This window comes from Anarrhichthys ocellatus, unplaced genomic scaffold (assembly GCF_004355925.1).
Source record: "Anarrhichthys ocellatus isolate YVR2014 unplaced genomic scaffold, GSC_Weel_1.0 scaffold7, whole genome shotgun sequence".
In the NCBI taxonomy this organism is placed as follows: Eukaryota; Metazoa; Chordata; class Actinopteri; order Perciformes; family Anarhichadidae; genus Anarrhichthys; species Anarrhichthys ocellatus.
This window is the reverse complement of record NW_022280037.1, coordinates 3,156,430-3,170,331: the sequence shown is the minus strand read 5'-3', so window position 1 is coordinate 3,170,331 and position 13,902 is coordinate 3,156,430. Positions and strand designations below refer to the sequence as shown.

At 43.1% G+C, this 13,902-nt stretch overlaps 1 protein-coding gene across 4 annotated transcripts in view; it reads left to right on the top strand.

Annotated features, from left to right (window-relative positions):
• The window catches only part of ttll5 (tubulin tyrosine ligase-like family, member 5), a 43,242-nt gene that overhangs the window by 9,527 nt on the left and 19,813 nt on the right, over window positions 1-13,902 (top strand). For 2 of the 4 annotated variants that reach the window (XM_031847118.1, XM_031847121.1), the window contains 14 exons: window positions 3,368-3,449; window positions 3,741-3,802; window positions 6,663-6,757; window positions 7,355-7,396; window positions 8,343-8,450; window positions 8,586-8,677; window positions 9,231-9,293; window positions 9,936-10,069; window positions 10,333-10,588; window positions 11,805-11,922; window positions 12,365-12,511; window positions 12,601-12,692; window positions 12,832-12,980; window positions 13,257-13,829. In XM_031847118.1, coding sequence (XP_031702978.1) covers window positions 3,368-3,449; window positions 3,741-3,802; window positions 6,663-6,757; window positions 7,355-7,396; window positions 8,343-8,450; window positions 8,586-8,677; window positions 9,231-9,293; window positions 9,936-10,069; window positions 10,333-10,588; window positions 11,805-11,922; window positions 12,365-12,511; window positions 12,601-12,692; window positions 12,832-12,980; window positions 13,257-13,829 — 2,013 coding nt within the window. The remainder of the gene's footprint in view (window positions 1-3,367; window positions 3,450-3,740; window positions 3,803-6,662; window positions 6,758-7,354; window positions 7,397-8,342; window positions 8,451-8,585; window positions 8,678-9,230; window positions 9,294-9,935; window positions 10,070-10,332; window positions 10,589-11,804; window positions 11,923-12,364; window positions 12,512-12,600; window positions 12,693-12,831; window positions 12,981-13,256; window positions 13,830-13,902) is intronic. The other 2 variants (XM_031847120.1, XM_031847119.1) reach the window with 2 other exon arrangements.

The following is a 13,902-nucleotide window of genomic DNA, read 5'->3' as shown; positions in this document are numbered from 1 at the left end:
AGTCTGCCGTTGTCAGCGTCGGCTCTCTTTTGGGAGCTGCACATATCCTGACTACTTTCTCACTCTCCTCCTGCAACCTAAAATGCACTCAGCATTCATTCAGGGCCTCGGCAGCTGCCTGTAATTGTAAACAGGTAAAGCATCAGATGCAGGGCCAATGTGCCGATAAAAGCAAGCCATTGTTTAGAGTTTTTATATGGTCTTCTGCTTGTCTGGAAGTGGGCCAAGCAAGATCATAAAGCACATTATCATCTTAATTTACTGCAAATTGTTCCCTGCCATTTTAATGTCTATTAATGGCTTTAATGCTATGTTTATTGTTTTCAAATGGGATTTCTTCCCTTTGCGCAAATTGCACATCCGTATCTAAATGGGCATACTATAACAAAACTTTTTTTATAGCTCCGTAATGTCTCATGTGGGGAGAAATAAAAACAAAAGATTTTTCGTTTTACATTGGTAAGAAGTGTGTGTGTGTGAGAGAGAGAGAGAGAGAGAGAGAGAGAGAGAGAGAGAGAGTGTGTGTGTGTGTGTCTGTGGGGAGAAAATGCCACCCATGCAGCTACTTACCGCTGCCGTGTGATTAATGGACAGGCTTTCTGCTGAGGGATGCTGATTACGAGATGTTTTGTCTAAGATCTGATTAGCCAAGCCAAAGGCCTATTTTATTACACACAAAACATTCCACTTACTGGTCCTGTGTTCCACTGAACGTCCCTCATTAAGTGCTGAGTGTGGTCGGATCCCCTGTCTGTGAACCGCACTCCCTGTTTTACATTTGTCAGACACTCCCACACTCCGCTGCAGCACAGCGTTTGTTACGCCTGTGATGACAGTGTCTCTGCTGCATAATTCAAAAATCTTTTAAAGAATGATTAATGGACTGGGTATAGAGTGCTAACTTTTGCTTTAATTTGTTGTCCTCAGAGTGTTTTCACGATTGTGGCTCCAAACCGCTCCGCTGTGCTCCCTGCACCGACACTAATTCATCCCAGAATGATGCACACATGAAGAAAACACACATGAAGGAACGACTTCATGTTGCTGTTGTTGTGGGGAGCCAACCGGCTGCATGGCCAGGGTGGGGAGATTATTGTTTTTGGGCGTCTGTCTCTTGTGGTGAAGTTTCCAGCAGCGCCCATCCAATAACACATATAAAAACAGCTCTGCATCATCTTTTCTCATCCTCCCTCTTTCATGGGTGTGATGTGGATGTTCGCTGCTCTCCTTGTCTGTCCTTGTCTGTGATGCTTGTTGTGGCCTCTCTGTGGGCACATTTAACAGCGCTCCCCCGGCAGCGGTCGAGCCATAGATAAACGTGTCTAGCAGTGAGCGGCATGGCAGGCTCATGGGGCAGGAGCGGCGTCTGCTCCTAATTGGGGGAAAATGAGCGGCACATGGAGCCTGCTTGTCGGGGCTGGTGAGGCGGTGTAACGCCTCCTCATTTTCCCCTGTTGTTGTGGTGCCACTGGTGAGGCACTACAGGCTCAAACCCATTTATTCCAGTGCTCTGTTCCCCAGGACTAATGCATATAATGTTTTATGTGTGCGCTTTTATACAGAAGTGGCTAGAACGGGATAAGCCGACGAGTGGAAAATAAAATCTTAGTGCTCTGCTCACTGTTTAGCAGTGGGGGCCCCATCCCATCCTCAGGAGTTAAAGAAGTTAAAGATGGCCGTGGCAGCTTCAGTTGCTGCTCTTGGCGCAGCGGCGTATGGCAAACCTTGTTCAGTTCCATCATGAAAATACAGTTTGCAGTTACACCAATTTGGACCTCATGAAGCTACCATATTTTGACCCCCTGACCCATGTAATACAGCCCAAAGGACAAAATCCAATGTGCGTTTTAGCCAACTTGACTTAATACAGATGTTGAAAGATGAGTAGAGAAAGAAAACTTCCAATTAATGTTTTAAGGAGCGATTTAGTATTACATTTCAATAAAGTCGGTGGACTCACAAGAGGCAGATTAAAAAATAGATCGGTCAAATTGGAAGCAGTCTGGAAAAACCCTGGATCCTAAATGTCCCATGCATCTCGATAGTATCTTTTAATAGAGTCTCACTGTTTGTCTTTCAAACGCAAAGCCCCCGTTCTATAGTGCTCCTCATGATGAGTTACCTTATCTTATCTATGCTCCTTTATTCAAAACACCAAATATGTATACGCATTGTCAAGTAAAACTACTTGATATTTGTTAGGCATGGCCTTGACAGGGTGCACATTTGTTTCACAGATATCCACAGTAAGTAATGTACAGACAAATACATTTAACTCCTCTTGTTAGACCAGCCTAACATTACGCCGGCAAGTGCAATATAAAGCCTTTTCTTGCTGTCATGCTGCATTTGTATGCTTAACATTGGCACTGACCTGAGATGCTAGAACAAACAGTGCTGGTTATGGCCGCTTTGAAACCTCCAGCCCCCCTGGCCTATTCTCAACACAGTCTATTCTTTTGAAGTGCTATTACAAGGATTTCTTCCCTCTGGCTCTATGGCTGGGTTTTGCCCTATCCCTGTAAAATACTGTGGTTTCCCTGCACGCTGCTGCTGGGGCCGGCGGGTCGTTGGCTTACAGGGTGACACTCCCCAGAGCCGTGGGAGTGCTTTTCATAGGCCAACTCTGCCTCTGTGAGCCATATATATATATATATATATATATATATATATATATATGTCAGTCAGTGAAACAAGATGAAAAATCGGGATAGAATGGATGGATTTTTACACAGGGAACTTCCTGACCACTTTGTAAAATCCTTTTATTGTGTCACTCAGTGCTAAGCTATTATTGGAGTGACATATATACAATATATAGCCTAATTCCCCACGTTTCTCCAAATTGGGACATGCTGTCACATTTCCAGCTTTGTACTTCTGGAGTTCATATTTTATAGCTAAGATCCTGACTCGATGACGGGGGTGAAGTGTTCTCTGGTCCCCTTCAGTGCGTCATCCTTCTTGTTAATGTGTAGTGACAATATGTATACTGCTTAACCGTACCAGTCATGAGAAAACTATTGACGGTATGTATTTAAATATTCACAGCCTGCAGTGCTTTTTTTTTTGATCTACCGTCTTACGTAAGCAACTTCATGACAGATGAAATGTGTATGTACTTAGTTAATGTAATTGAGCCAATCCCTCAGTAGCAGGCTTTGGTGAATGTTTCTCTCTTGAGTGATTGGGGATATAACATGCGTGTAATCAGTAGCAGAAAGACAACGGCCATGTTGCCAAATGCCACATAATGGGGCTATGAGCGAACTCTAGTGACTTTGATAGCCTGCATGCTTTATTTTCAGTGATCTCAGAGGTTTCAGTGGTGGAAGCCTTTGGATTCACTCTGTGTTTCCCTCTGTAGAACTGTATGGTTTCGACGTGCTCATTGACTCCAACCTGAAACCCTGGTTGTTGGAGGTGAACCTTTCTCCCTCCCTGGCCTGGTGAGTGACACTGTCTTAATCATTTCTTTATTTTGTTGTTACATTAGACCAACTTGAACAAGGCTTTTTCTTTTGTGGAATATGCAAAAGAAAGAAGAAAGTGTCAATAAAAAGCCACATTGAAGGAAATGGCATTCACACGTTGTGAAAGCACCCCCTCAGTGTAGCAGCTAGTCAAGGTCTCACAACCGATCTGTATCTTCTAATCACAGTTGACTCATTTTCTCAACTCCGTCAATGTGTTGTAATTTTCTTGTTTGTTTTTTGTTTCTTTAAAAAAACAAAAAACAGTGATGCGCCCTTGGATCTGAAGATAAAGGCCAGCATGATTGCAGACATGTTTTCGCTTGTGGGTGAGTGCGTGCTGAAACAATGACGAAATACAACTTGCATTTGGTTCCAAAGTTTTGCACAAGTCATTGCACTGCGTAGACATTGAGTTCACGTACGTCCACTGCTTATAGCTAGATTTTTAAATCCATTACACCAGTAAATTATATGCTGGTGAGATAAAGTACACCAAACAAGTAGAAACTTTAATCTGTGAACACTTTCACAAGGTATATTATCAACCACCACATAATTAACAGAGGAGGAAAAACCTTGTGTAGAGGCGGCGCATAAAGAATTGCACATTTGAATGACATAAAGGCATACATTTGAAATAATCCATCAACAGTCAAAATTCAACAAAATTCCAATGACTCTCAAGATGTTCTTGGAGACTTTCCTAACAACAATTCTCATACTTTAGATTTGAATAATTAAAAACATAAATAATTGGTCAAATGTATTATTTATTTTACTTGAGGTACAACTCAGAGATTATTCATTGCAGAACTATGTAATTGGGACAAAGATGTTAATGTTAGAAAAGCTGATATAACATCACTCCTAAGGTATTAATGATAGTTGGCCTTACTTGTAACCAGCAGGTTTCATGCAGGTGGAGACAGTTGTCTATTGTTTAATGCTCAATGTTTTCCTTCACTCCACTCATTTAGTTTGTGCAAACTGCCAAAAATAGCTGTATGGCTTCACAATAGGAGCGCCAGTGTTGACAGAATAAACCGCAGACTTCATTAATTAACATCAAATGACTTGCGGACAAAATTCTCGACAGAGGCCTTAGTTGTTTTGTAGTCATTAAGCTTTCTTGAGAAACTGGATCTGACATGTCAAACTAAAGCAATCTTTCACATGAAGATATAAATGCCTGGCCCAAGGCAGAGATAAACACTGTTTATACAGCGTTGTTTGTAGCAGGGAATGAGATGTGTCTCTGTATATATATCCTCCCTACTTAATTATTGAATCCTCATGCAGACGAAAAGCTTATAATAGTTCAAATCAAGCAGAATACAACACCATGACTGCATGCAGAGGTCTGACAGTTTGTCTGAGCAAAAAAGAGACAAATATTAGCCACAACTTCCACGTCTCTTGATTTTTAATATTTAACTTAACCTAATCCTGTGATTTATCCTTATTACCATTCACAGAATACATGGAGCCCACTGATTAGCAGGCATCCATCAAAACTATCACTGAACCATTAAGTCTGTCCGTGGTCTCCTAATGATATTAAAGGAATAGCTAATGTGTGTTTGTGTGTGCGTGTGTGTGTGTGTGTGTGTGTGTGAGTGCACATGTGTCTCAGCCTAGTCCATGCTGTGGCTTGAAACCCTCCGGTCTTGCTCATTAAATGAAAGAGTAGAATCATAAATTGCCAGTTATCTTTGGACTGAGACGCTCCTGCGGGTCTGGGGAAAATGAGCAGTGGCATGTAAAACATAGCACATCTATTATGTACCAAACAAACTAAGGCGCTGTTGGCTGATAACACTTGGGCCGCATCCCAGACCTGTAAATAATGACAGCATACCATTAGCATTCACTTACCGCCTGTGTGAAGCTGTCAGCTCCGTGTCGCCCATGTTTGTAATAATTGCAGTGTTTGGGAAAGACCGTGGCAGAGGCCTGATTCTTACCTGACGGCTGGGATGAGGTAGTACAAATAGCCTCGAGCTCCAAGCTGTCAATGGACGTGATTCACTTCAAGTGTGACTGCAAGATGCAACATAAACATATTTCTTTAACATTTCTCTTTTACCTCTATTAGCCTCGAGGGAGTGTGGGAATTAATTAACAGAAGATCATAGATTCAAATCGTATTGACTGGGTGGGAACACCTTTGTGGTAAATGTGGATTACAAGCATGTTTCCCCACCCTTATCAACTACCACTGTGTGGCGCTATAAAGATCCAAAGTAGAGTTAGAAAATTAGAAAACATATCTTCTTTCCCTGAATAAAAGTTAAAGGAATAGTTTGACATTCTGGGAAATGTATTTTCTCTCTGGCGCAGATTTAGCTGGCAGGAACGATGCCACTCTCCCGTCTGACCATTGTAATGCTACAGCCAACAGCCGGTTAGGATAACTTAACATAAAGGCTGAAAACAAGGGGAAACAGCAAGCTTGGCTCTGTCCGACGGTAACAAAATACCTCGACCAGCACCTCTAAAGCTCACAAATGACAACATTTTATGAGGGATACTAGCTGTAATTTCCAAGAGCCTCCGATGACTACCTGGCAACTGCTCCGAGACAAGAAATAGTCTGACATGTAACTTCCCATAAAACATTGAATTGTTGTTTTTACACTTTGGTGTTTGTAGGGACCAATCAGACAAGATATTACGTGTTAATTAGTGCCCTTGATGGTGTCTGGTAGGCAGATTTAGTTACCTTTGGACAGTGCTGGGCTAGCTGTTTCCTCCTGTTTCCAGTCTTTATACTAAGCTAAGCTAACCAGCGGCTGGCTGTAGCTTTAAATTCAACAGACAGATGTGAGAGTGATATCAATCCTCTCATATAACTCTGGGGAAGAAAGTAAATAAGTGTATTTCTCAAAATGTCAAACTATTCTGTTAGGTCAGTGGTTCACATCAGGGGGCTGTGGTGAGTCAGTATATCAAAACACGTCTTCCTTTTTTTTGAGAGCAAATATGTCTTTGACTGAGAATGATATTGTTAAAGATATAGTTGATTTACATGTACATATATTGCCTTTGTGTCCCTCGCTGTACTTTGGTCTTCTTGCACTAACATTGAAGATCTGATGCAATATATGAAGGTCATGGGAATGAGTAGCATGTTTAAGATCTGATGTCATTGATATAGCTCTTTATGGCTCTACTGTGTCCCCGCAGGCTTTGTGTGTCAGGACCCCCTATCGAGGCAACCGCACTCTGACCGAGTCTCCCTGGACCCCAGCCTCAAGCACCCAGCAGCCCAAAGAACACAGGTACTGGATGCTCTCACACACACACACACACACACACACACGCACAGCACACAGCAGAGAGCTGAGCCAAGTGTTGCACTCATTCACCCTTCCTTGTGAAACATTCCCATTCTTGTCTTCATATCTGTGTTGCTTACAGTACATTCCTGCCATTGTCACTGAGCTCTTCTTCTACCCTCATGGAAAACTCACTGTAATGCAAAACAACTGCTAATGTAATTACACAGTTTGAGTGACATCAGTTTATAAGTGTTACTCTCTGTGTCTTATTGTTTTATCATTTCTAATCAAGCGACTGATGCTCTCTCCAAGCCTTGTTGCCTAATGATGCCACAACAGCCAATGCACTTGGCTGCCTCCCCTCGACTACTGCACCCAGATTTGGCGCTTTAGGATCTGCTGGAGGGAGATTACTAAATCAGAGAGATTTCTGCTCCACCTTATGTTGTGTAAAGAGCCTGTTTAGAGATACAGTAACAATGTTTCATTGTTGCGTATCGATGGAGCATGCGCGCCGTCTGTATGCGGCTTCTTATAGGTTAAACAGTAATGCTGATGTTCACCCACAACTCAATGTCTTCACCCATTGCCTCTTAGAAACCTCTTTCTGCAGCGACAGCCACTGCACACAGCAGAACGGTGAGTTTTCTTCAGACTCAGACATATTAATCTTCTTTTGTCTTGTTTTCTTTGCAATTCCCTGATGCCTGTAACATTACCGGTAAGAAATTGCTTACTGCTTTTCTCCTTATTTGATTATGTAGCTTTACTGTTTGTCACAGTGACAGACACAGACAGATTGATTTCTAATGCTATATTTAATAGAATTCTCATTAGCGAAGTGGCCTTAGTAAGCAAGTGCTTTAAGTGCTGCAATGCACCACTTGACCCAAAGCTCAGAGACTTTGATGTACAGAGTTACTGAGACGTTGCTAAAACAAGCCCAACACTAAACCACAGAGGCTGTTGTAGAACTCCAGGGCCCTTTAGAGAACCTCTCCTGTCCCTTTACTCATGAGGAGCAACAGATGAGTCTTTTTTTTTTTTTTTTTTGAAGGATTTGGCCTCCTTTTTTTTCCCCCCCCCCCCCCCAGCCGCATCAGACAAATTGAATATAATCCCCCTGCTATTTAGATGACAAATTCTGTATGTGATCCTGTGGGGTTGTGCCCCTCTGCCTGGCCCAAGTTCCAACCTGCATGCCAAAATTGTCAATCACAGCCTGGTAGAACATGCAGCGTGGAGGCAGCCAGGGAGGCCAGTGCAAAACAAAAAGGCTTCATTTATGTGACAGGCAGAAAAGAAGAGAGCGTATTTTGAGTTACACAAGCTGTAGTTTGCACATTTTACTTTTATAAAGGAGAATTGTGTTTCAGATGAGTAGTAGGTTGTTTGTCAGTGATATCTTTAGCAAAAATGTAAAAAACAAATTGCAACCTTTAAGGCATCCTTGAATTAATAAAAAAAATGTGATTAATTATTATTTTGTTTTTACTTTGGCAAGTGTTTATGTTGGAAAGAGATATAACAGGAGGCATTAGTGGTTGGCATTAGTTGATTTTGTCTCCACACTTGTCCCCTGTAGCATCAGAGGCCCACACCAGCTAGTAACTCAGAAACAGACGGGTCGAAAGACAAGCTAGGACCTAAACAAAGCCAAGGAGACAGCACTTTGAGCTTGACTGCTGACGAGGTAAGGCCTTTGAAATGGTTGTATTGTGACATGAAGTGGGTGACTTTGTTGAATTGACACGTTATGGGAACCTGAAAGTACAGTAACCTTGAAAAACTGTTAGCAAACGTCTGTTGTTTTGTTTCACTGACATAGATCAAAGTGCTGCGGAGGATAAAGGAAGAGTACGAGAGACGGGGAGGCTTCGTCAGGATCTTCCCCACCGCAGACACTTGGGAGCTCTATGGGTGAGCTGAGCCAAGAAGAAACAGACACTTGTAATCCCCAAGGAGTGTTTGTCTATAATGTTACTCATTATTAATACTGTCTTCAAATAAGTGGGGCACTTAGATTATATGAATGCAATCAGTGCATAAAGCCAGACCACACGACTCCTCTTGACTGTCACTAATTGAACCACCAGACTAAGGTGCACCAACTTGGTTTTTCTTGAGCTCTGTATATTATGTTCCAGGAAAGGCTTATATTGGACAGCAACTTTATGTTGAAATGGCATCGGAGGCCCTATTAGAGAGGAAATCTGTTTTTGTGCTTGCAATTCATATTCCGATATGAGGATTTGTTGCTTGATTAGTTCCATGGCTCTCCCAGCAGCAGGGATTTTGTGGCATTTTCAAAAGCATATTATTGAGCCTTCTGGGGAATTATTGGTGCATTTAACTGTGGCTGCCATATCACAGAAGCCTAAATAACACATTTGCCGCAAATAAGGAGGCCGAGGCTCATTGGGGCTTCTGCCTTTATGATTATTGTAATTTGCTTATTATCTTCTTCTCTCAGTGGATATCTGGAGTCCAAGACATCAATGAACTACATGTTGGCAAACAGACTTTTCCATGGAAGGTAAGCATTTCCATTGTGGTCGGGATCGGGGATTAATTCTCCCCATCAGTTTGTGGAAACGGTTGGATTCTAAAGTGTCGTTTGTTTGGTCTTTGGATTGGATAGGTGAGAGGAACAGCTGAAAAGACGTTGGTTGCACAGTCAACTTTTCCAGCATGCGCCCAATGTCTATGTGGCTTTGTGGCGGTGATTTGGGGGCAGGAGGGGAAAGACAATTATAGATGAACTGTGCTTTTTTTATTGAACCACATTTTGTTATTGTAATACAGCATGCAATTGTGTTATTTGAATCAGGATGGGTTTTAGAGTTTTTACCGCAGCTTAGACTATTGTGCAATATTGTCTGGAGATTTGGCCCGCAACTAAGCCCATCTAAGGGCTTTTTGTCCGTTAGCCAGATTAAGGAAATGTTTGTTGCAACAAGACCTCAGTTTCTGTTATTACTTGTCATTTATCTTCTCTCCTCTGGACCATCATGTTAACTTCTGGACAAGCTACTCAACCACATTAATCTTTCTCAGAACTGACTTCAGTTAAAGTTGAAATTTACAACTGTTGCTCTGCTTCGTAAATGTTGATGATACACATATAAATCATCATAGTTGTTGTTATTGTGACGACACGTCTTGCTCTTTCTCTCAGGAATATGAACGGAAATGTGCAGCTGCAGGTGGATGCCGTCCACGGATGTCACGATGTCCAGTACGAGAGGAAGCTGCTGTCTCTGGAGGCACGGAAGAGGAGACAGCCCTCTGCTGCAGGCAAGAAGAAATCCGGTAGGCCTGATGTGTTCTGCCTCACTTCAGGAAACACTAACCAGAGTGTAGCTAAGTGGGACAACATCACAAGCTAATGCATTTCTGTTTCCAATAAAGACGTCTCCCGTGTCATGGTAAGGTTGGCCAAATATGACTCTGAATGAGTTAATTTCATTGCAGCAACAATGGAACTCCTATTTTGAGGTTATGTGTGTATTTTATCCAAAATGACAGTGATGCAATTGACATGTGTCTTTCCTTTGCAATGCTGCATACCTCAGGGAAGGAATCCAAGGCCTCCCCAATGGAGAGCAGCAGTCAGGAGGGAGAGGAGTGCGCTCAGGAGGAAAGGGAGGAGGTGAAACAAGCTCTCGAGTCAGTCTCACACAAGGCTTTGGTAACAGAGCAAAGAAAACAAGTAGCCACACCGCTGGAGCGCTGCCGCAGCGAGGCTCTGTCCAGCTCAGAGGCAGCCACGCACAATGCCAAGCCCAGAGTCAACCTGCTCAACATCCTTCAGCAGGGCTGGGACCTCAGGTCAGTCTGTAATGCTGGGCTGCTGCTGCTCTCATCTTCCTCCTTCACTGTATTCTCTTCTCCCTCCTTCCCTATAGAATAAGGGGAAATATGAAATGCACTAATGCACCTCCCACTCGTGTGTACCCATGTCACCATACGACATACAGTATGTCTTTGTTGTAATCGTCACCACAGGTTGATCCATTGCCTGTGACTTGCTTATTTATTGCTGGACTCAACAAATATTTTAATTATTTTCATTGTTTATTTTCCGTGTCAGAGAGTCTTATAGTCCGCCACAACTTACACATTTGGATAGAAAATACATGATTGTACTGTTTATATTTATCTTTGTGTTATTTTGGTATTTTCTTAACTACTCTCACTAAAAGCTTGACACCTGGTGGTTCCTCAGTCTAGTTAGTTTTGAGCAAGTGCAGATGGAAGAAGCATCTCAGGTAAGAGTTCTGTCAGAAGTGCTAAGGTTCATGATCGGCCTGCAACAAAGCTAGATCTTGCTTTTAAAAAGAAAAACTAACCTATTCTGTGATAGCCACAGCTTGACTGTGTGCTGAGTGAGACGTGTAGGGAGTTGTGGTAAGATGATATCAACATGCATAATGCTTTCCAAATTGGCAGAGTATGAGAAACATCTTCCCTTTTATCTCGATAAAGATACCATACACACATCATTAACACATATGAAACGATGTACATATTGCCTACTGCGGTCTGACGGGGATTTGAAAAGTGTGCCGGAAATTATAATTTGAGGAAGAATTACAATAACAAGTCTGAGTTTGTAGAAATTCCTCAGTGCTCGCCAGGACTGTGCATGTAGCAGGGAAATTATAGTACAGCGTATCATTGTTTGTGTGTGACAGCTTTTTATTTTTTCAATCTTCTGACACTACTCTTTCCAGGTTTACGCAGGTCACAAAGACAGTTTATCATTTTGATACCGTGCAAGACAAGATACATTGTGTTTCAACACAGTTTGGCTGAAAGTGATACATACCTGTTGTTGCTTTCTCGCTCTCTTTTCCGGATGATATGTCAGCTCATGAATATATGAATGAGTACTGCTTGTTCTTTCTGTTGCAACAGATGCACCAAAGATCTCCTAGCAGAGGACCCAGTCGATAATGTTTACCATCAACTGTTGCTCCGTCTTTCCTTTTCCATTGCTTTACCGATGCACTTCTTGATGATTTTCCTCTTGCTCCTTCTGCAGTAAAGTGCAGGCCCGGATGGCCTTTTCCTCCTACCTGCAGCGAGTCCAGCAAAGACTGCTGGCAGAAAGCAGGGCAAATACCATCCCAGCTTGGCCAGACAAGGACAACGAGCAAATGGTATAATGATAAGCATTTTTTTAATTCCCTTTCCTAATAAATGGACATGAGCGGAGTGCCCTGGGGCATTGCCTCCCTTGTATGTGTGTACATGCCAGATTTCCCCTTATTATTATTCTGTTACTCATATGTACCCTGGCTGGAGCTGAAATGTGTACGAGACATTTGTGGCCACACTGAAGGAAAACGTGGTCTCTGTAGAAGTTAGCCTGATGGGAAAGTCTGCATTGTTAGAGCATACATCATCAACATCATCATCATCATCATCAGTGACCTCAAACCTTAGGGGGAAAATCAATGTGAATTCAAGTCAACCTCTAGGCTATTCAATGCTAAGGTTCACTGCTTTGAAAAGGCGAACACACAGGCAGCTTGAATAAGTGCAGCTGGATGAATCAGATTCAGGGAAGTGATGATATGAATGTTTTTTTTTTCTGCGCAGGAGCTGGTGATTCGCTTCCTGAGAAGAGCAGCCAGTAACCTTCAACAAGACATAAAGGTGGTCTTGCCCAGTCGACAGCTTCCACTCCAAGACCGCAGACGCATCCTGTCCCACCAGCTAGGAGAGTTTATCCACTGCTACAACAAGGTGCCTGTTCCCAGACTCCACAAATTTAATCTGGGAAATATTATGCGTGTTGTGTGTACCTGCTGTGTCATTCTTTCCTATCTTCTCAGGAAACTGAACATGTGGTAAAGAAAACACAGAGCAGCGAAGAGGAGCATTGTGTTAACCCCAGTGTGTTTCAGGAGTACATCACTGCAGCAAGGTTAGTGAATTGGCAAGCCCACTGCCCATTGTTCGGTGCTTGGCTCTTTACTGTTAAAGTTCTATATGCTACTGACTGAAGGGTGATCTCTATCTGCTGTGCGCATTCATGTTCCGTCTTTGTCTTTTTTCAACGACAGTGAAAACGATCTGGAGGAAGTGCTGACATTCTACACACAGAAAAATAAATCAGCCGCCGTTTTCCTCGGAACAAAAGTCAGGAGTATTAAGAAAGACGTTCGTGAAGTAAATGCCTTCGGAGATTCAGGCAACTGTGAGAACTCCAAAAGTGAGTCCCTCCCGCAAGTTTTTTCCCCCATATTTTTGTTACTGAAGGTCTGGTTTATGTTTAATACTTTATCATGCAAGCACAGTAAACAGGAAAAGTTTAGATTTGTAAACCCCCCCAAAAAAGTGATAGGAAAAGGATTTAGTCATCCCGGGTGAAGAAAAGGTCGGCTTCAAACGATTAGGACTCATTGGGGGAAAGCAAATGTGTGTTTCAGAGCCGAGAAATGGCTATCTGATGATAAAGGAGCTCTGGCTTCTTTCCTCCTTTGAACAGCTCTGCCTGTGGCCAAAGAGGATTCCAGTGCTTCAGAGTCCTCGCTCTCCGGAGGGAAAGTCAGCAGTGACCCGGACATCAAGGCCACTGAGAGTCAGCCCTATGTCCGTACTGAAGACCAACAAGCAGCGGGTAGAACTGGTCAAATCCACCCAGAGGTCCAGGCCTCCCAGCACTGCCCCAGCTTTCCCGTGACTTTAGACGGCACACATACTCGTCTGCAGCACTGCTCCACAGCCCCGACGTCCCTGCCTCTCCACTGTCCGCCACCGCCGCCACCTCTTCAGCCACCGTCCTATGCACAGTCCTTGGCTAATTCTCAGTTCTGCCATCCTGAGACTCTCTCTGACCCTCCTGCATACGCCCCTGCCCTCGTGGTCACACAGCCCCCGAGAGCAACGTGGACAGCTGTTTCCACTGGCTCTAACACCATCTGTAGTGGGACACCCACCCAGGAGCTCAAGAGGATTCAGTCCTTCACCTCATCAATGTCCAGCTCTGGAGCAGCATCTTCCATCCCGAGTGCCACGCACATCTATAACCAGAAGCTCTCTAGAATCACCTCGGGCCAAGGTAAACTCAGTACTTTACATTGCTGTTGTTCATCTTATTCACTCCCGTTTTCTCACATTAGTCTTCTGTTATC